The sequence below is a fragment of the Centrocercus urophasianus genome, unplaced genomic scaffold (assembly GCF_019232065.1).
Source record: "Centrocercus urophasianus isolate 14NV4802_14NV808 unplaced genomic scaffold, USGS_Curo_1.0 seq_15, whole genome shotgun sequence".
NCBI classification, from domain to species: domain Eukaryota; kingdom Metazoa; phylum Chordata; class Aves; order Galliformes; family Phasianidae; genus Centrocercus; species Centrocercus urophasianus.
The window spans coordinates 41370296-41391807 of record NW_024884697.1 but is presented as its reverse complement, the minus strand read 5'-3'; the positions used below and the strand labels follow the sequence as shown (position 1 = coordinate 41391807).

Sequence of the window (21512 nt, the reverse complement as noted above, 5' to 3'; positions counted from 1 at the left end):
AAATAACAAAAGTCAATGCAGCTCGCCATTTGATAAAAGGAAAGTGGGGATGGAGAAGAATAAAACTACAACTGTTTTGTAAAAAGTAAAGTTCTTTCAACTGCTACATGCTTTTACTGATTATTTAAGTACAAAATTTTAGTGAGTCATTAATACTGAAATCAGTAGTTGTACAAGAACATACTAAAGGTGGTAAGTTTTTCAAATTAAAATTGAGATAACAGCAGGCCTTCATTGATACTCAACATATACTTACCTATATAGTTGTTGGGTATCTTTCTACAGCAAATTCCACAGAGCTGTACAAGAAAAAATTACTCCATACATTCCAATGTTTTAAGGAGAGTTTCGGTGCTTTTTTTTTTTCCTACCCCACCTAGTTCATAAATCAATCGTGCTATGTATTACTGATTAGAAGTCGCAGTTGCTATAATGGAAAAGCATTTTAAATGCAAAGATGTTCTTACCTGTGGGTTATTTTAGGAGCAATACAGAAGCTTGAGGTGAAGTACATATTTTTGTCAGTGAAATAGTTCTTTGTTTCTTCAAGCTATGCCTTTTCTATTTTTTTTTCTTTTTTCTTTAAGAAATTACTTAGGAGCTTACTAAGACAGGAGTTGCAGGATGAACTACATTTCTGGCATTATATTCAATAAATTGCTACATGAATGTAAATTCCTGGTGATAATCTTGCTTATAGCACCTGTTTGGCTTTTCAGATGTTGAATTCAGCAATGTCTTTTGAAAAACATGTATTTCCCAAGTGTATGGTTTATCTTGATCCTTGTATATATCATCTTACTTGTGTCAGAAGAAGCAGGGTTTTTCATGCTGTCATTATTCTGCATAAAGTGTACTGTGCATCCTGACCATTATCCTGGGAACGGGACAGTGTGAACAAAAAGGAAGTGGTGCTTGAGTCCTGTGTTTTGAAAGTAAAACTACAATGTGGTCTTCCTCCATGCAAGGGAGAAACTGTAGCTACATGACCTTTAACCGTAAGAGCTGCAAGACAGGAACCTGTTTGGCCCACACTGACTTACTCATTTAACAAATCTAAAATGAAAAAATGAAACTACTTTCTTGTTGTAAGTGGGGAACGGGAGCAGCCATCTGAATTATCAAAGTATGTTTCTCCTATTTTTTAAACCTAAAGCGAGTGCTAAATTCTGTTGCTCTAGGGGCATTCTTCTTGGCAAGGTAGTGCTAGTGATTAAAGATCTAATGATTGAAGCTGTCAAAGGCTTTTAAACTTGATGTGAAATTCAAAAAGATTGAAATTTGCCTTTTCTTTGGGTGGGTACCTTACTGCACTGAGGAGTAGAGTAGCCTGGAGCACACAAGATGGCAAAAAACTATCAATCTATCTTAAAGCCTGTAACTCTTTCAAGCCATTTTCATAGCCAATGCTGTGTCAATTCCATTCAGTTGTAATTGCCAACTCCACAGCAGGCTGGTCAATCAAAATGCTAAATGGAGAAGCAGAGCTTTTGCTTCAGAGGATGTGGAAAACCAGATTCGCAACTGTGTTGTGTGCCTTTGGGAACCAGCAGGAAGGCTGAACCTCTTGTTATGTTTCTAACCTGATATAGTGCATGCCCTACCTTCTTGACTTCTCTGCTTGTTAGTTCTTGAGCTTCAAGTATCTCACTCTCTGAAGTTCATGCCAGCTGCTTTTTAAGGTGTGAGCCACCAGCAGCGTTCAGCCTTCCTGTAAATGAGAAATGGCAGAATCCATATCGTTTACCAGCTTAAATTGTAGCTATGTTTTTGGGTTTTTTGTTTTTCTTCTGACTTGTTAAGCCATCAGGCTTAAGGTAATTGTTACCACTGTTAGAATTTCTCCTGACGTTATTGTTCAGATACAAATCTTTGAGATGTGACTACTAGTTGGGGAGTGAAAACAAATTACTTGCTCTTCTGACTGTTGATGTGAAAGCCAGAAGAAGTTCTTAGCTTTTTTTTTTTTTTTTTTTTTTTTTAAAGCCAGTTGTGTAACGTTTGCAGGTGCAGTTCTTTTATTGCTTTCACAGGAGGTATTTCTTCCACAGCTGGTAAGTAAAATGATGTCTGTACTCCCTCTGCTGGCTCTGCAAAAATAACTTTCTTGAGACGAAATAGCCAAGTAGTACCTCTCAAAGGGGTGTAAGTGAAATGCTGATTTAAAAACTGGTTGCAGAATGCAAGAGGGGTTTTCCTGAAAAATGGGTCAACAAATAGTTACTGAAAGCTAATCAGGTGTCTCAGATGCTATCTCCTGCTATAATGTTAAACGCTGGTGTTCTGTATACCTTTGTAATGAAGTATGGTCTGTTTTTGTCACTGATTGGATAGGACTATCCAAACCAAAATATTAAACGTGTACAACTATGCATACATGTGAGCCCTATTTTTGGAGTTGTTTTATAGTTATTTTACACTGCATGTGCATGGGGAAACAATATCTGGAAGCCCTTCATGGGGGAAGAAACGACTTACAGCTTTCAATAAAGTACCAGCGCTTTGTGTATCTGTTTGTTTATTCTCAGGCCGTTTGTTCCTATGTGAAGAAAGGTGAGATATTTAAATGGAAGTAAAAAGTTCTTAGCCGAGGTGAAAGATTTCAGGCCTTGAACAGAGGTCTTGATGTATGTATTGCGTCCATAGGCAAAGCAATTGCTCTTGAAATTGAGCAGACATCTCTACATGCCAGTCCATTCCATTCTGGCTTTTTTTGTCATCTCTTTTTGGTATTGTTACTGTATCATACTACCCATCTGGTTGCTTTTGTTTTCTGGAATTTGGAGATGATGTAACTGTTTCAGAGGACCGAGGGAATAACCTTCTGTGCCATGCTGGTCAGAAAGAGGCCTGGGAACTCTGGATAAATGAGTTGTATTGCCTTCTAACATTTGTTATTTCAGGATTTCTCCGAACAAGAAACCCCTGAGCCATACAATGCAGAGAGCCTGAGTTCTTATTGCTAAGTCTGAGAGTGTGTTCTGGCTTTTTGTGCCTGCAAGGTGCATTTCCTGGAAAGCACAGAGTCTTTTGTCCAGACACCTAGTAGTAAAATTCATGACTTGTCAAATATTTCAGAGCTGTGAGATTATCATGCAAACCTTACTTAAGAATTCATTCTAGTCAAGCACTTTGTCTCTTCCTGTTAGATGTTTCTTGTAGTATACCTGAGGCTGTATCTGCAGGTACCTTTAGGCATTGTTATACCTAAAAGTGACTGCTTGGCTCTGTGACAGCAGGCAATTGCTTAGATTTTCACACAGGAGTTAGAACAACTCTTCTTTTTTTTTTTTTTTCTGTTAGTAACCCTCACCCTGCTGTTTATCCTACTCTTCCAGTTTTTCCATTTGGACATGCTTTTGTAGGTTAAGGCCATAGAGTTCATCCTTACGACAAGATTGTCCTCTTATGGTCAGAATTTAGAGTTTCGTGGGCATGCTAAATAATTTTTGTTTTAATACAGAGATGTATTTTAATAATGTTCACATTAACAAGTAAACCACAGCTTGCTGACCTGCTTAATAGAGGCTGTAAATTTTGACTTAATAGTGCTTACTTTAAACCCATGTCTTCTCAGGCGAGAACAGCTGTGAGTTCTCAGTACACAGGGAAATGCTTCATTTTCTAGGAAGGCCTAATATAGTTTTTGCTCCCTAACTTGGAGGTATCTGAAACTTCTCAGAATAGCTTCAAATAATAAAATGTCCTAAAATAGCTTTGTTTAGGCTTTCTTTCTTTGAGCAGTTTTACTGTAAGTTAATTAAGTACTTGAAAACAGTTGCTCAGTGAAAAATGCTTTTGACATCTAATGTCTTATTTTAATAATGGTTTCTCAACAAAAGAAGTAATGTTTTAGTAATCACCTGCTTTTTGATTTTTAAGGAAGAAAGCTGTCTTAAGCTGGTCTGTGTTAATTACATACATGAGGCAACATGCCTCAAACTAGCTTCTGGTTTTGACAGACAGCTGTGTAACTGTCTCGCATTTTGTTCCTTTACACTTAGTTTGAACTTGACTTCTGCCAGTAATGCTGCTTGATAACATTGGATAACTGTTGGATACATGCTCAAATACCAACAAGACTGTTTTTCATTTATCTCCCAAAAACCCACAATTTCATGCTGTTTTGTGTAGATAGAAATTTTAATGGCAGGAATGGAGACGTGCAAAAATCTTCATGCTTTAGCAGGGCTGTATCACACTTAGAATCAGCTTGCTGGTTAGTAGGCTTAGGTTAATAGAGACTTGCATGCCAGTTTCAGTATTGAATCTACAGTTGCAACATACAAAAAGAAGCTTGTAAACATTCAGTGTAAATACTTATGTTCTGAAAATGAGCTGGAACTGTTTGTAAGTTGTGCTTATAAACTTGTGTAAGTTGGCATAGACTGCTATCTGATCTGAAATATCCCTTCCCTTTGGAAAAGGAGAATGCAGCAGTGTTTTAAAATGTTGAAGTTGGTGTGAAATTAGGAATTTCTCTCAAACTTAGCTTCCAAACCTGCTTGATGCAGTGTACAGACCTGAATATGCACACAACTTAAATGACCTAATGTCTACCTTGGGTAGTTTGTTTGGAAGCACTTCTAGAATACTTCCTAATTAGAAAAGTTCTCAGGCATGTCCAGGGAGGAAATCAGGAGGCTGCTTGCAGGGAGACATACCTGCATATTTCAAAGTAACTTCTAGAAGGACCAAATTGCTAACTGTGTGAGCTTATGGCAAATCATGGTAACTTTTGTTTTGAGGTGCTGTATCATTCTTGCTTCCTGGTATCTTTAGTGCACTTCTCAGTCACTGTCGTCCAGGGGGGAAACTGTTTTCCTCAGTCTCACTGGGACTGGAGGAGGTGCTTGACTTCTCAGCACCTGCTTGCTGTAGTAAGGGGAACTTAGTAGCTGCAGGGTTTAGGTAAAAATGTAATTCAACTTCTGGCTTTTCAGAGCTGCACTGTGAGACCCGGCTGGTTGCATGGGGAAAGAAACGGGCTTAACTGAAGTGTGTTGCAGTCAGACTTGGAATTACAGTTGCTCTGAGGAAGTGAATTGAAAGCCACAAGCTGGGCATAGAAATGGTGGTTCTTGGAAGAATTTGTGCCTTTCCCAATGGCCAGTTGGAATTGGTCAAAGATGTAATTGTTGCTGGATGGTAGAAGTAAGTCTGTTGAGAAGCTGATACTATGCCTTTGCAATTCTCTTACTTCAAAGAAGCTCTGTGCTATTGCTGGAAACAATCTGACTGGAAAAGCTGAAGAACATGACTGTGCACTGCTGTAAAATAAACACTTGTGGGAACTAGCTGTCTGTTAGAAAGAACAAAACCGGTCTGATGCGGCTGAGTCAGTGACGATCTGTAGCCTTTATATAGATGGATAGGCTTTTGGTCCTTGGAATAACTGATTTCAGTAGTCTCCACATTCAGATGTCCTCCTTTGATAAGAACAATGTTACCAGTATTGAACTAACCCTGTGGAGTTACTGCTGAGGGTTCAGTACTGCCTTAAATGAGACTGAAGCCTCAGCATGTGCATCAACAGTAGCTAAGCGGTAGGCACTAAGAGCATGCTGTTTCTCTTTGTTATTCCTGAAAGCCTTGTGCTTCAGGGCAGTTAGGGAAATGACTGTCTAGTCCTCAGCACTCCCATAGATTCGTAACATATCTTAAGTTAGAGGAGACCCACAAGGATCAAGTTCAAAAGAGGGGAGTAGCAGACAACTCTCACATGTAACCCAGGATTCTGGGAACAGGGAAGTCTTGGTGATGGACACAATTACATGGTGCAACTCTTAAAAAAAAAAAAATATATATATATATATATATATATATAGATGCATGTGTATGTGTATATATATAGGCAAAACAAAAACAAACAAACAAAAAAACCAACTAAATCATCTGAGTTCTATTCATTGTCAAGGTACCTTATGTACAGCCTGAATACATACCAACTGTAGCAATTTAAGGCTGTCCAACTCTCACACAGAGAAAAGAGGAAAACAACTGACCCTGACAGTCTTCACATTTTGGTTTGGGAATTCACATCTGGTCTGCCAGGCATCTCAGAAAGAACAGATCCAAACAGTAGGTTTCTTTTGGTTTTTCAATGATCCATGACTACAGGATATTCGTAGAATTGTAGATTCATGAAATCATTGAATATTCTGAGTTGGAAGGGACACACAAAGACCGTTGACTCCAACTTCTGACTTCAAACAAGACCACCCAGAAACCAGGCCGTATGTCCAGACACTTCTTTAACTCTGGCAGCTTGGTGCTATGACCACTGCTCTGGGGAGCCTCTTCCAGTCCTGACTGCACTCTGGTGAAGAACCTTTTCCTAACACCCAACCTGACACAGCTCCATGCCGTTCCCTCAGGCCCTGTTGCTGTCACACAGAGCAGAGCTCAGCATTGCTCCTCCATTCCCTGTGAGCAGCTGCAGCCACCACGAGGCTTCCCCTCAGCTCCTCTGCTCTGGGCTGAGCAAACCCAGAGCCCTCAGCTGCTCTTCATACCTTCCCTCTAGTTTTGTGTAATTCTTACTTACACTGTAGTGCCCATAACAGCATGTGTACTGGGTGAGGCCCAGCCAGTTGAGGTTTTTGAGATATGACATTTCCCTGCTTGATGGAATAAGGATTGCACTGGAACTAAACAGGCACCAGTTTGCTTGCTCTTCATTGTTTAGTTGGCTAAATCTATATGAGCTGCTGTTTGACAGCATGGTAAATTAGCTGTTCACTTCAAACAGTGTCCGGCCTTGGTGGAAAAGAGATATATCATGTGATTTGTTTTGTGACATGTTGCTTACCTGAAATGACAGAGGGAAAATAGGTGTTTAATGGAGATAAATGATCTTAAAGGTGGCAGCAACATAGTTCTGTGAAGGTGCTCCCAACTGTATCTGAATGTGGATCCCTTAAGGTTGCTGTATGTGTGTGGCCTTTAGGGCTGATACAAATAAATAATCCTGTGGAAAATCTTCTGGGGAATCTTGTCATTCAACTTGATCAAGGCTCAAAACAGGATCAAAAGCTCTTGATCAAGGATGTGATGGGCAGCACTGGTGTGGAGAAGTGAGGAGTAGTATAAAATCATAGAGTGGTTCGTGTTGAAAGGGGCATCAAAGATATCATCTATTTTCACCCCCCTGCTACAGACAGGGTTGCCAACCACTGATCAGGTTGCACAGGGCCCCATCCAGCTTGGCCTTGGACATCCCCAGGGACAGGTCAAGAGAAAGACTTAGTAAAGAAAGAGGTGCTAAAACTGCTTGGAGTGCAGGACGTCCCATGGGAGTTGAACTTGGTGCAGGACCTGAAATAAAGCATTGTCTCTCAGTGGCTGAGAGGTGCTATGAGGGAGTTAAAAAACAAAAACAGACAAGAAGTTAATGTTTTAAGCCCAGTGTTGTTTGTGTGGCCATTGAGATGGCAGCCTTTTGCATTGTCTATCATAGAATCATAGAACTGCTCAGGTTGGGAAAGACCTTAAAGTTCATCAGGTCCTACTGCAACTATTAGTGGTGTTGCTGGTTAATGTAGATAGCTTTTCCAAGTGCAAAAGGATAAAGGTAGAAATAATATTGACAGAAGGTGAAAGTCTGTTTTGCTATTAGTGCCAAAGGAGAGCTGCCTCTGGATGTAAGGTTTAGCCTCAGTGTTGTAGCACAGATATACTGTTGGTCATCTGGGGCTGGCTGAGAGCTTGTTAGCCCCCTCAAGCTGCACTGATGGGATCTATAGCTTTGGCGTCTTGTTTACTAACCCTGCTCGCACACTTCTTGCACATGTTGAAGAAATTAATTCTGCCAGGAAAATTTATTGCCTTGTTTTTGGTGGTGGACTAGTAATTGTGTTCCTCAGTATTATCATAATGAAGTTTGCAAAAGCTCCCACAGCTTTGCTTCTGCAAAGCCATAAAATACGTTGTCTCATTCAGATGGAGTAGATTCTCAGGAAAAATAAAAGTGAACAACCCCAAAAAAAAAATCTGGAGAAAAAAACATAATGCCACCAGAAGGAGCAGGAAACTTGTAGGTAATTCAAAAAGGAGTACATAACTGGTCTACACTTGAAGTAACAAACTTTAGCTCCTCAGGAATGGGAAATGCAATAGCAGTTTCTGGAAGTGAGTCTCTCACAACTCTTTAGCCAGTTCTCTTGGTGTATTTCTGGCAGAGAGGGATTAATATAGCATGCAGCAGAAGCTACTGTAGCTATAAAGGTATAAAGGTAAGGCTTTAAGAGTGAGGATAAGAATTAATGGTCTTATGTTTCCAAAAGGCTATTCAAGAGCTTTCATCTTTGAATTTTTTTGAACTGGCATGAGATGGGACAAGAAGGAAGCTCCTTAAACACAAGAGCAAAACAACTGGCATTAGTGCTCACTGGGGATATCCCGGCTCTTACATGTTTGTTTTTATTTTTTATTAGTTACAAGCCATCACTGGGTAAGGAAAGGATGATAAATTTGAGGGTTATGAATGGATGATTTGCCACAGAAACCTGTTTATGTCTTGTTCTTACAGTTATCTAATAGAGTATTTATTAGTCCTATTTCTACATAGCAGTTACTCCAAGTTAGCAAAAGAGCCTTCAGACTTTTCCAAATTATTTGTGCTACCCTCCTTGAAAGAAATCAGTGATACACAGAATGACTTTACAAAAGTCTCTCCAGGTTTAATCTCATTAGGCAAAAATATTTCCTAGTGTTCCTGAGAATAATCTAAAATTTAACTCTTATATTTCCTGAATACAGGAAGAATAAAGTTGGCATGGAATTCTGTCCTTTGCCTGAATGCAACCTAGCTCAGGGCTTTTGGTGCTTTATCAGGAAGAGCTGGTTACAATTGAAAACATAAAGCTCTGCTTAAGAGGATATTAACATGGAGGGAAAAAAAAAATACATTTTGAAAGGAGGGTGTTCATATTGCCATGAGATTATGACTGTCTTGTTCTGGCTAAAATATTACATAAATTTTGATTTGCCACTGGTTTTGCTTAAATGGGCACATCATGCTCTGAAATGAACAATGATTGTTTGCAGTATTAGAAAGTCTTACAAGCTGACTTAAGATTTAGAGCAAAGAAATTTTCACCTCTACTTCTTGCTGTCATAAGGAAAGGGAGGAAAATAATTGCTTAGATTGAATAAAGCAATTATAGTTGTATACATGTGTGCTAGTAAAGGGGGTCAAAAGGATGAAGTAAATATAGAAGTGAGATCAGAATAGTTTAGTTCAGAATATACTGGAAAAAGTGTTAGAGGCAGCAGTAATTAAAGAATTTGTTGGAAGAAAAGTTTTTGGTTTTGTTTTTTAATAAGAAATTTCTCAAGACAAGTGATATGCCAGCACAAATAACTTATGAGGAAGTTAGTGCCTCTTTTGCTAGTTGTAATTATTGTCAGAATGTAAGAAACACATCCAGCTGGTCCAATCATGAGCTAAGCTTTAAATACAATAAGTAACTAAAATCCATGACTCCAATTCCAGCTCTGTTGGATGGAGTTTGGCACAGTTGCTGTCTCACTTTCTTTTTACTTGAAACTTGGCTGCATATAGCAATGTCATGGGCTCAGGATACGCCTCATTTAACACATGCCTGACAGGTTTTGTGACTGGAATGTGTCTTGTAATTTGGGAATGCAACCAAGCTCTGTAATCTAATGATGTATAATTTTAATTTGCAGGATGTCGTGTGTTACTTTCTCTTTTATTGAAAAAAAATTGTTTCTTGTGCTATAACTTCTGTCAATTGTGTTTTGATAAACACAGAGATGTGTGGTGAACTTACTAATGTATTTATCGAGGAACGACTTTGCTAGGAGCCACCTCCTCCTAGTTTTAGGCTATATATAAAGTTGCTCGTGTGTGTGACAACACTTTTATCCTGAATAAACATTTTCATCCTGAACTGTGTACAATTAAGAAACATTAAATCCTCAGTCATCTATTCAGGACCCAATGGATCTGAAGTAAAGTAAGAGGTTGGGCATTAGGAAGGCAAACACTTCAAAATAAATAAATTAATTCATTTTAAACAGCAGTAAATAGGAACCTTGTGATATTCCAGGTTTGGCTTCAGCCATCTGCTGCCTCAGTCCAACTTTTGGCAGCTAGGCTCATCTCAAGTTATCTGAGGAAGCTGACGCACACAGTAAATGCATTCTAGGTACTTGAATGCACTAGAAATAATGCCTAATGGGAAACAGTCATATCTAGAGGTTAAAACTTTTCCTGTGGGATTATAGTCTTAACAGTGGAATTACTTGGCATTATAAGTACTCTTGTCAAATGTAGGCTTTTTGTTTTAGTTTATGATGTCACTACTAAACAAAAAGAAGCTGAGATGTGTAGAAGGCAGTGCAGAGAAAGGCAGCATCATGGCCTGTGGGTAGAAAAGGGAAAAAGCCCTTCAAATGTTGGTCAGGGTAATGGGCTGCAGAAGGCCCCTTGACATTGCTCAGTTGATGGAGATTTAGAATGAGTAACTTCTGTTTCCAGAAAAGCATTTAAGCATGTGTTAGTGGCCTGAAGTGTTGCCAGTGGGGGAAGAAGTATTTGACTTCTTGTGGTTAACCCAGCACTGCAAGATGAAGTAGAAAAACATGAAAACATAGTGTTTTAAATACTTGGAACGCTCGATGCTTTCTGTGATTTGACAGGCTAATGATGGCATGGATTTTATTCTCGAGGACTTTCCAGTACGTATCAGTCAGTTCTTTTCTGAAGTTCAACCATTCTCTTCTTATATCTGTTCAGTTCTTTCATTGAAGTCAAAATACTTTCAGGGAGCTAATGATTTACTTAGGCTTTTGATAAAACAGCTTTTCTACTCAAAGATTTTACTCTAAGATTTTTCTGGAATGTATTTTCCAATTTTAATTCTTAATCAAGCTGTCTTTTCAGTCGGAGATGACTTGCTTCACGAGTGTGGAAGCGTCAGGGCTTGGAAGAGGCATGGCAGTGAGGTCTGGGCTGATAGCTGGTGGCAGAGAACCATGTCTGTTCGTTTGCTGACTGCAGAGTAGGCTGTTTCATGAGGGAAGCTTCACCACTTTCTTCATGCTATGCATGAATACAAAGGAAAGCTTTTCAGCAGCTTGATATGTACGGGAAATGAATCAACATCTGTCATTAGTTGCCTAATAACTCACCTTTATGTCTGTAATAACTTTCCTTGACTGCTTCTGAGGAAGGGAACAGTCTGGGAATCTGTTACATGAACATTGTCAGTTTGCAATGCAGAATTAACAGCATCAGACTAATGAAGTCCTAATTTGTTAAGCATCATTTCAGAAAGAAATAGAGTGGGGTCTTAAAGCAAAGAAAATTGTGTTAGATGACATTGCTGTCACAGAAATGGGGATCACAGTAGCCATCCACCATCCCTTAGGTATTCTCTTTTCAGTGGTACATGGAGACAGGACAAGGGGAAACGGACATAAGCTGCAGCATAGGAAGTTCCACACAAATGTGTGCAAGAACTTCTTTGTACTGAGGTGACGGAGCTCTGGAACAGGCTGCCCAGGGAGGTGGTGGAGTCTCCTTCTCTGGAGATGTTCAAGACCTGCCTGGATGCCTACCTGTGCGACCTGCTGTAGGGAACCTGCTTTGGCAGGGGGTTGGACTCGATGATCTCTGGAGGTCCATTCCAACCCCTACAATTCTGTGATTCTGTGAAATGTGGTAGACAATAGTGTGTGCATCCACTGCAGTCTGGAACAGCTGCTAGTGTTATTTCTGCAAAGTACGTCTGCCTCCTAGGATTAAAGCTTCAGAACAAAATAAAATTTGGCTTTGAAAACTCAGCAAAATTGAGGACTCTTGATTAATTTACTGCTTGGAATGCAGTTTTTGTAAGAAACTAAACTTGTCACTACAACACTGCTGAGCATATATAGGGCTGAAAGGCAATTTATTTAAGAGCTACCCATTCTGAGCATCTTTCTCTATAGTGCACTCGCCTTAGGTCTTCCATCTACTCTCAACTGCCCTTTTATAAGGCAGGCTCAGATGTTTACAGTACAGCAGCAGCATGCCATGAAGTGATTTCACTGCTTTACACTTTGACTCCTTTCAGTTGAACGTGTTTTAACTTGTGGGATCGTGACTTGTAAACACATACAGTGCTTTACGAGCTTTGTGTTTTATTTGCATGCATTTACTGTGAAATAAGTGAGGAGCTACTGTAATCTTCTAAGTTGGTAGGAGGGCTTTCTCTTAAAAATAAAAAAATCACCCCCCAGAGCAGAATACCTTGGCACTTTTAGCTTACTGTCCAGGTAGATTTGTCACTATTACTTTCCAGTATAATAATATTGTGGTCAACTTTTTTCCCCCTAAGAAAAAAGTCATGTGATAGCTTGAGGCTATGGAACATACCCAGTTTCATGGATTTCAACCCAATGTATGCAAAGGCATATTAGATTTTTCAGTGTATTAAAGCTGTTTAAAAAAAAAAAAAAAACAACCTTTAAAACAGATTAAAATGGCATGACAACTGAAACATATGGGGACAGTTCTTAACACTGCAGCCTCTTCATATGTAGATTTGTCTGGTCTTCGTTGAACTAATTAGATTAAACAAAGGCTTTCCTGAGATAATCACTTTGCAAGCCTTTTCCTATATTACAGCAGCCAGCTTTAGTGTGTAGCTGAAGGTCAAATGCTAGTACCAGCTAATACTTAAAATCTGAATGCATAGTGCTCATGCAGATGAATAAATTAAATTGAGTATCACAGGATATGTAATTGTTGAAATTCTGGATCTTAAGGAGTATGAGTTCATTGGAAATCTTAAGATTTAATTTTCTTAATTCTTACTAAAAGGTTTCCTGATGATTGGTGACTCCTTGGTGAAGCCAGCATTAAACACAAATTGCATAATAGGTGGTGATGTAGGTGGTTCTGTGGTGTATTAGTTCCTGTGCATTTGGGCAATAGTAATTGTGCTACCTTTGACCTCTCCTGTTCACATTTGATTGTGTTGCCACTTCAAACTATTACTTCAAGGTAGTCCTAATTTTAACCAGCGTAGAAGGAGGATTATAGCTTGCTTCCAAATAAAGGGCTTAGTCTTACTTATGTCTATGAAGGACTATTTCTGGAGACCCTTATTGAAGCGTGATTATCTTTAAGGGCTGTCACAGGAGCAACTGTATTTTCTTTTTTCAGGGAAAAGAAAACTAACACAGTTTTGTAGCTATTATAAAACATCTTCAGGAAACATTGCAGTTTCTTCTAGCTTGGTCAACATGGTATGTGCTGGTGGCACTGGACAGAGTTGTAGTCTACAGTTTTGTCATGCTGCAGTAAACATCTCTGTGTATGTGTTTGACTTTTTGTGTCTCAACTAGAGACTCATGAAACGACTGACTTTTTACACAGCTGGGAGCAGCTAATCTTTGATTCAATTATTTTAAATTATTGTCTTCAGCGCATAACAAAACACACTCGGCTATTGAATGTCAGTTTGATGCAGTTCTCCTGGCAGACAGCCACGATGACTTTGAATTAGTGGAGCTGTCACAGTCATGGAACAGCAGTGTCTTTTCACAACGATTTGCACAGGCATCTTCAGCCTACCTATAATGGTAGCGTCGGGTGCCTTTACAGTACAGGATTCTTTGTCTCCCAGGTTTTGCATACTGGAGCTTTGAAGTTGCTGCTAGTGTTAAAACAGGATGTGCCTAATAGCAGACTGACTTCTCTCTCTTAATCATTATGATATGCAGCTTTAATCTGGACGCTAGTGTGTCTTCAGCTGAGTTAAAACTTTTGATAAGCTGTAATTCATGTAATGGTGTGCAAGCAGCTGGTAATGGTTACCACAACTACCTGATTTCAAAATTTGAGATATTAGTGGATTGGAAGCTTAGAGTGAGTTGCTTCAGAGCTCGTGGTGCTCAAACAGTGCATTTCAAGTGGCTGGTGGAAGAGTAGAGTTTAGAACTGTGGAGCACTGATCCAAACAAGTAAAATAATGGAGTACTGGGAGAAAGAAATATTAGATGATCTGTTAGCCTTAAGGAATATGCTTTATTTTCTGATACTAAAATTTCAGGATTTGCAGCTTCCTTCTACATTGTCACTTTCTTGTTACCGCAGCAGACTGTTGGAACTTGCTGTAACAGGAAATGTTTAAATGTTGCAAGGTTTGACTTTAAGGATATTTCTTAAAGAAACTTGTAGTGATATATTGCAGTAGAAAACAGCACAGAAATTCGGTCAGGATATACATCCATTCTGAACTTGTGCTTTTACACTGTTGAAACGCTTGGCAAAAAATGTAGCTACTGGAGTAGGTTGATTTTTGGTCTGTTCATCAAAAATTGTTGATGTTTAGTAAAGTTTTTTATGATTCGGATCTGTTCTTGCTCAGAATTCAGGGTTTAAAGAGCTTTTGTCACTATTCCTCTGAGTTTTCCGGAAATATTTCTGAAGTGGGATGTGCAGAATAGTCTGTAATGTTACAACATCTGATCTGCAGAATTGTACTGCTTTTGTATTAATGTAAGATTCCAGAAGATGTTTGTGAACCCTGAAGATCTGCTGGTATGTTAGGACACCAGGACATAGGAGAAGTCCTTTCAGTATAAAAACTTAGCAATAGCTAAGAGTATTATGTCTCAGTGAAAATGAATCCAGGTGACAGAAAAATGCTTGGCCTGGAGTGTGAAGCACAGTATGAGTTACTAAATGATGTTATTGCTCTTCTCACGATGTCAAGTGAAAACAAGTATTGGTATGGCTTACAACTCCATTGCAAAGCTTTTCAGTGGAAAGTTAGCAGTGTCTAGAGCTGTAGCTTTTCTAACCTCATATCTGAGGTGGTATTGAATTTAGGAATTATTTGGGAGTTATTTGAATTTAGGAGTTATTTGGGCCTGAGGTGGAGAACTATGGTTAGAATCTTGAATTGAGCTTTTCTGGTCAGTCTTAATTATATTTGAATCAATTTTGATTACAATTAGTTGTTGGACACTGTGTTTGGTCTATTCTTCTATAATTAGCAGCTACTGTATCTTTTCCATATCTATACAAACTCATTTGCCTGATCTGTTTCTTATCACACTGTTGCAACTTGTGACCAGGTGCCAGTTGGCCAACAAATTCAACTTTTGCTGGTTAAATAAAGATGAATGGCGCCTTGAAAAAGCATTCTTTCATACATGATTTGCATGAGTCCCATCACTTATAGGTTACCATATCTGACTGTAGCATGTTCTGCTGAAGAATACAGCTGAAGAAAACTGAATCCTAGCACGTAGGTTAATGCCATTGACCTGAGCTCTTAAACTATTGCAATAGGTTCATTGTTGTTGTTGTTATTTATGAGATTTTTCTCGTAACTGACATGAAGAAAGCTATCGAAGTTTAAAATGGAATTTCTATGTCAGTTAAGTTGATAGGATAAGATGCAGAAATTTTACGCGTATAAATATTGTTTGATGCCTTTTATCTCTCATTGGAAAATGACCATAGATAATCATTTTTTTTTCTCAGAATTTTCTAGATGTAGGACCAGAAGAACAGCCTTAGTGATGACATTTTCACTCCTATGTCTGTATCCGTGGTTGTCTTCAGTGTAAATGCAGTACTGTGACTAGATGTCCAGTATGGTGGGTCAGATATGGATGTAGCTTATTGTTTCTGGAGCAGAGAACTGAGACTTTCCAGAACTAAATTTCAGGTTATTAGGTGCTTATTTGTAGATGTCTGATGTCTTATTTGTAGATGTTCCGACCTGACAGTAGCCAGAAATCTTTCATTTGCGACTCTTTGCCTTTGCTTATGAATGAGCCCATGATACAATTAGTTTTCACTGCGACCCCAGTAGAGTTTCTAAATGAGATTCACTAAATTTGAATATTACCTGTGGCCTGGTTGGGTGAGGGGCAAGCAGGTGGTGGTGTGGTAGACAAATGGGCATGTGGCACCTTGGAGTCATGTTGACCTGGAAGTGCTCAAGTTATTTTCCATCTGAAGCTGGCAACTTTAATGTGTCATGAGGAAATATATAGTTAATTGTGCTCACCTTGATCTGTTAGGTTATTAAAGCTGACCTATGTGATGATGTGATGAGGCTCCTGTCTTCTGCTTGAAGCAGATCTTTATATAGGCATGAAAAGTTTGTGGATTCACTGTTTTGTTAAATGGATACATGTGTATATGCAGAGAATGTCAGCTGAGTAGGAAATTACAAATATAGAGTGCCTGTGCAGGTCAAATCCTGTGGGTTGGTGTAAACTGGAAGAGCTGACCTTAGTCTTCCATATCGCTTTTTTAGGAGGATTGTGCATTTCTTCTTCTTTTCTTTCTTTTTTTTTCCCCAAAAATAAAATGAAGATTCTGTGTAAGGCTTGAGTTGTGATGAAATGGGCTGCAGTGGGGTGCTAAAACTGCTTGGGCATGAAAATGTGTTCAGATGTATGTCTGCCTGAAAATATATTCTTAGTGACAGTACAAAAGTGGTTCATGTGTGGTTTTAGCTTACTGCTGAAGCTGTTATCCTTGAGATTTGCAGAAATGAGTTCAAGCATGTGCTCGGAAGCTTGCTCATCTTGAGCTCTGAGACTTCTCCGGTGTTTTTGTTGTATCAGTGTTTGTGACCTGAGCGTGTTGTTAACTGCGTGTTGCCCGTAGTGGATGTTCCATATTTTATTTCCCTGGGAGCTGATTTACTTCCAGGCGTTTATAAAGGTTTCCTGTTGGTGACAAACCATAGGGATGTACCGAGCAAAATCTAAGATGTGAAGACAACGGCTCTTCTGAGCAGTTAGGGAGTTGCAATAATGCAGGGCTATTTTGGGACAGGAAGCATTTATTTTATGCCTTATCACTATGCCAGCTGAATACTGATTAAAAACATTGTGACAAATATATAGAACTCGTCTTTAAGCAGAAATTTGTTCTGTAGCCTCAGTAAGATAGGATGGTCTTGCAATGTGATATATTAATCTGTGTTTATTCTTTCTCTAGATTGTGCCTGTCATTTGGCTTGGGGAACACAGCTCGCCATGGGACGACCTCAAAGATATCTCTCCAGAATGGGTCTCTTACTTGGGTGATGTGTCTGCTGCCTTGACTGTCTTCATACCCAGAGGATTTATTTTCCTTTTGGAAATATTTTAAGCTGAAGTCTTATTCCTTACTGGAAATTACCGGCGCTAAAGACTGCATACAAGATGGGTGATATGGCAAACAACTCGGTTGCATATAGTGGTGTAAAAAATGCTGTCAAAGAAGCAAATCATGGAGAATTTGGAGTCACTCTTGCAGAGCTCCGCTCTCTTATGGAACTTCGAGCTACAGATGCACTGCATAAAATACAGGAATGCTATGGAGATGTGCAGGGCATCTGTACAAAATTGAAAACTTCACCAAATGAAGGTAAGATGATTTTCACATTATTACTGAGAAAATTCCACTTCAGAAATGTTTCAGTCAAACTAGTTTGTTTGTCATTGTTGTTTTAATATAAGAAAGTTTATAAAGGTATTTCAGTTACTATAATAATATATGTTTCTTCTCTAAAGCAGGTTGATACTTCATTAAATAAGCAAGGGTTTCCAACTGTGCATCATTTTGATTTAGTGGCAAAATTGCACATAGGAGGAAGCTTTGATGTAGGAATCCAGATAGGAGATAGAAATGCAAAACAACAGTGTTTAACCTGCTGTGAATGTGTAAGTTTGTGAACTAAGGGATGTCATAGAACAAGGTTCTAGTAGTCTAATGCAGGGCTTATTAGTTCTTGTGTGTTGTGACCCAGCTTTTGCATTCCTTAATATAACAGATTTCACTAGTTTTAAAAATTGCTATGTAATTGTACTGTAGTACAATACTATGGGATTTCTAAGCCACGTCTAACTTAAGTCTTCATAATTCACTATTCTTCTGTAATTTTCAGTTGATCAACAAGATTAACTGTTGGTATAGCTTCAAGGCTCTGAAAGGTACTATAACCACGAGTAGGAGGTATGCAAAGTAATCACGCATTCTTGGTCTCTAGAAATAAGGATCTTTTAAACAAATGTTTGCCATTTCAGACTCAGTGGCATTCTGGAAATGTCACTATTTATAAATGTAATGAGTGTCCTTGCTAAGAGCTTTCCAGAAGTTTTCTTGAACACTTAACCCTCTTTCTTGAACACTTAACCCAATCCTCCAGTTGAAGTGAAAACTGTGAGTTTTAATTTGTGGAAGAAATAGGCTCCAGTTGTGTTGCTTATCTAAATTATATTATCTCATTGAAATCATATTTTTTTAAACATGTTTAGCTTATGTTAAGTTGATGTCCTGCTGTCGATAGAGATTGATACCAAGTACCAAAATCAAGATACTGGCAAATTCTGGTGTCTCTGCATTTAAGCACTCTCACAGCTTTTAAGCAGCTTCATGTTGGTAACAGTGAAGTACTTGCTGTCTTAATTCTGGAGAGGTATTGCTTTCTGTCCTTCTGAAATGCTATGGAAATTTTTTGTTGTCTTGTCTCAAGAACAGTCCAGTAATGCCTACATTTGAGACCTATTATAGGGAACCTGTTTTAGCAGAGGGGTTGATCTCATTGATCTCTTGAGGTCCCTTCCAACTCCTGCAATTCCATGATTGTGTAATGCTGAAGGATACTTCTCTGTGCATCTACATGTAGTGTATTTTGGCTTTCTCTATCAGATTCCTTAAGTCCAGATTGCTGAAATGATTTCTGAATGTCAGCTGGGTTCCTTTTAACAAATGGCAAGTAGCTAGCTCATATACCCGATGGACCACTAGACCAGTTTTAGGCTGACAAAGAAACACCTACGACCTGAGGGATGCAAATTCTGTTTCTCATCATCAGCTGTTCTAAAGTTAGTGCATGTGTACAAGCAATGTAACATTCTTAGGTTAAGAGCAGTGATATCCTGGCACCTTGTGAACCTGTTGAATGGTATTGAAAGTTATTTGTTTTGTTTTGTTTTTGTTATTGTTTTTGTTGGTTTTTTTGTTTGTTTTTGTTTGTTTGTTTTGTTTTGTTTTTTTCATTTGATGTTTTTCCAGTGAGAAGGGAAACTTCAGTAGTGTTCAAAAAATCGGGACTGAGCTGAGGGTGCAATCCAATTCTGCAGTGGTCTGTGAAGCTTAAGGCCCGTTATTACAATCTATAAGGATGCATGTTCATGAAAATCACCAAGCAGATGGTGTACTGCAGGGTTCACTTCATGGGTGTCCTGTAACGTCACACAGCTAGATAGCAGACTGATTCTACTGTACTGAGAGCTGCACAATCAGAGCCTTTCCTTTTAAAAGAGCTTAACATTTTAGATGTGTTTAACAATCGCTAACTTGATAAAAAGATGCAGCTTGTTTATAAGTGTGATAGCAGCTCAAAAGTTTGCAATAGATTTGCAAAAAGATTCAATAGCTGAACTTGATAATTACATCAGTAAAGGTTAAGATGAGTTACAAATTGTACAGAAATGGTGTTTTGGTTCTAAATCCCTATGTGAATTTTTCGAGAATAAGGTTGTCTCAGAGAGGTGTTACTGTAGAATTAATGTAGAAGGAGAACTAGGTCTCAGTGTTGTTATTCAAGGTGTAAATGTTAAAAGCAAAGAAATTTCTAAGGAGAAAACCTGAACAGGACTATGAAAGCTGCTTAGGAGTTAAGTTTGATCATCGTGGGTTCATTCCAACTCAGAATAGTTTATAGTTCTGTTCTGTGCATTATACTACTTCGAGTTCTCTGAAGTTACATGCGTATCTACGAGGCCTGATGACACTTCTTATTCAGAAGGTCTCTATGATATGAAATGCTGGCTTGCATAATTACTAGTGCTTCACTGCAAAAGTACAGACAGTTTTGAAATGGAGTGAGCAAGTTCGGTGTGTTATTGCTTGCTTTGAGGCTGTTGACATTGTAAGATATTGTCTCTTTTCAGACAAAATGAAGATCAGACCTACTTGATATAAAATGAGAAATAGAACTATCTTTGACCAGTGTCACTTTAAATAAATTAAATGCTTACTATTTAATGCTGATGCTTATGTCATTTTTATGTGTACAAACTCAAATAAGATCAAATAAATGAACGTTTGATGTATCTACAATAACAAAATCCTCCGTGTTTTCTGGAGAGAGACTGCCATCAATGTTTCCATAAGTCTACATCATTTTGATTGTTTACTAGTTCCTACTTGATTCTAGGAAATGACTGTTGGAGTAGTTAGATTATCCATTTAATATCAAAGCCAGTTGCGTACTTGTTGGTTACCTAGTGTGTTTTTAATGCCTTGATAATCCCTAAGCAGTTGGGTTAACTGCTGAAAAACTACTGCTCAGAAAATTGGCGTCTTTGTTGTCTTTGTTAAAAGGAAACACACATAACAACAACTTGAAACAATAAGGTTGTGAGGTATCCAAAGCTCTGCTCTGAATACAGCAAAGAGTTGATTCATTTTCCCTTCCAAAAGGAGCTAATGGTGCAAATTAAAAACTGTAGTGAGGCACTAGGCAACTGACTATTGTTGAAGGCTTCAACAGGAACTAAACATATGGAAGACCTTGGGTGCATGACTTTGCACTTAATATACTTGGTATTCTTTTGTTTTCATGGGCTTAGCTAACTGTTGAAGGATGCAGCAATTTCTGGTGAATGTCCCTCACTCTTAATTATTGGCGTCCTCAAGGATGGTGCGAGAACTGGAGCAGTGAAAAGGATTCAGAAAGAAATATAGTACCTAAGAAAGAAGGCAAGCATAAAGCTGAGATGATAAACCATAAGGACTGACTACATATGCAGTTCCACATAGGCTCTCTGATAGGGGATGTGAAGAGATAGAAGCTTCAGAGCAGTCAACAGCTGCTGTCCAGATTGAAGCAGCACTGTGGCTGCTACTCACCTTGTGATTCCTGGAGAGCTTCAGTGACTGTAATAGGGTTTTATATAATAAATAATGCATAAACTTGGCATTCATAGTATTTTAAATTGTTAATTTAATTAAACATATCATCAAAGTATTAGGTGAGCTATCAGATCCTGAGATGCTCTCTCTGAATGCAGAATCCATACTAAGGCAACCAGAGCTGGAGTCCCAGGCTTGCTAGAACTGGATGGTGCTGCTTAGTCTCTGTTGTAGCAGTTCTACTATGTAGGCTGCTCTGAAAGTAATGTAACCTATTTATTTACATGGAAATTACAACAGATGCAAGGAGCACAGTGACACTATTTGATAGAGCTAATTCTCAGCTACAAAACACTGTTTTACAACACGGTCACCACTGTTACAGTGTACTTTTGCACTGATAAGCAAGAGCCTGTGTTCTGTGTTCTTGAAAATCTGCTCAGTGGAGGTGACCACATGTCATCGATGCTGAAACTCACCACCCCCTGCTTCACTGTGCTCACATCTACGGTTTGGTCACCGTAAACGGTCAGCAAGTATCAATGAATGTTAAGAAGTGTAATTTTTTCCACATGGAGGAATTCAGTTCCACACATTTGCTTCATTTGTGTTCCCATGT

General features: G+C 38.7%; 1 protein-coding gene across 3 annotated transcripts in view; it reads left to right on the top strand.

Moving 5' to 3' along the window:
* ATP2B1 (ATPase plasma membrane Ca2+ transporting 1) overlaps window positions 1–21512 on the top strand; it is a 59088-nt gene that overhangs the window by 9627 nt on the left and 27949 nt on the right. For all 3 annotated transcript variants that reach the window (XM_042815378.1, XM_042815377.1, XM_042815379.1), the window contains exon 2: window positions 16988–17398. In XM_042815378.1, coding sequence (XP_042671312.1) covers window positions 17194–17398 — 205 coding nt within the window. In that variant the 5' untranslated portion in view covers window positions 16988–17193. The remainder of the gene's footprint in view (window positions 1–16987; window positions 17399–21512) is intronic.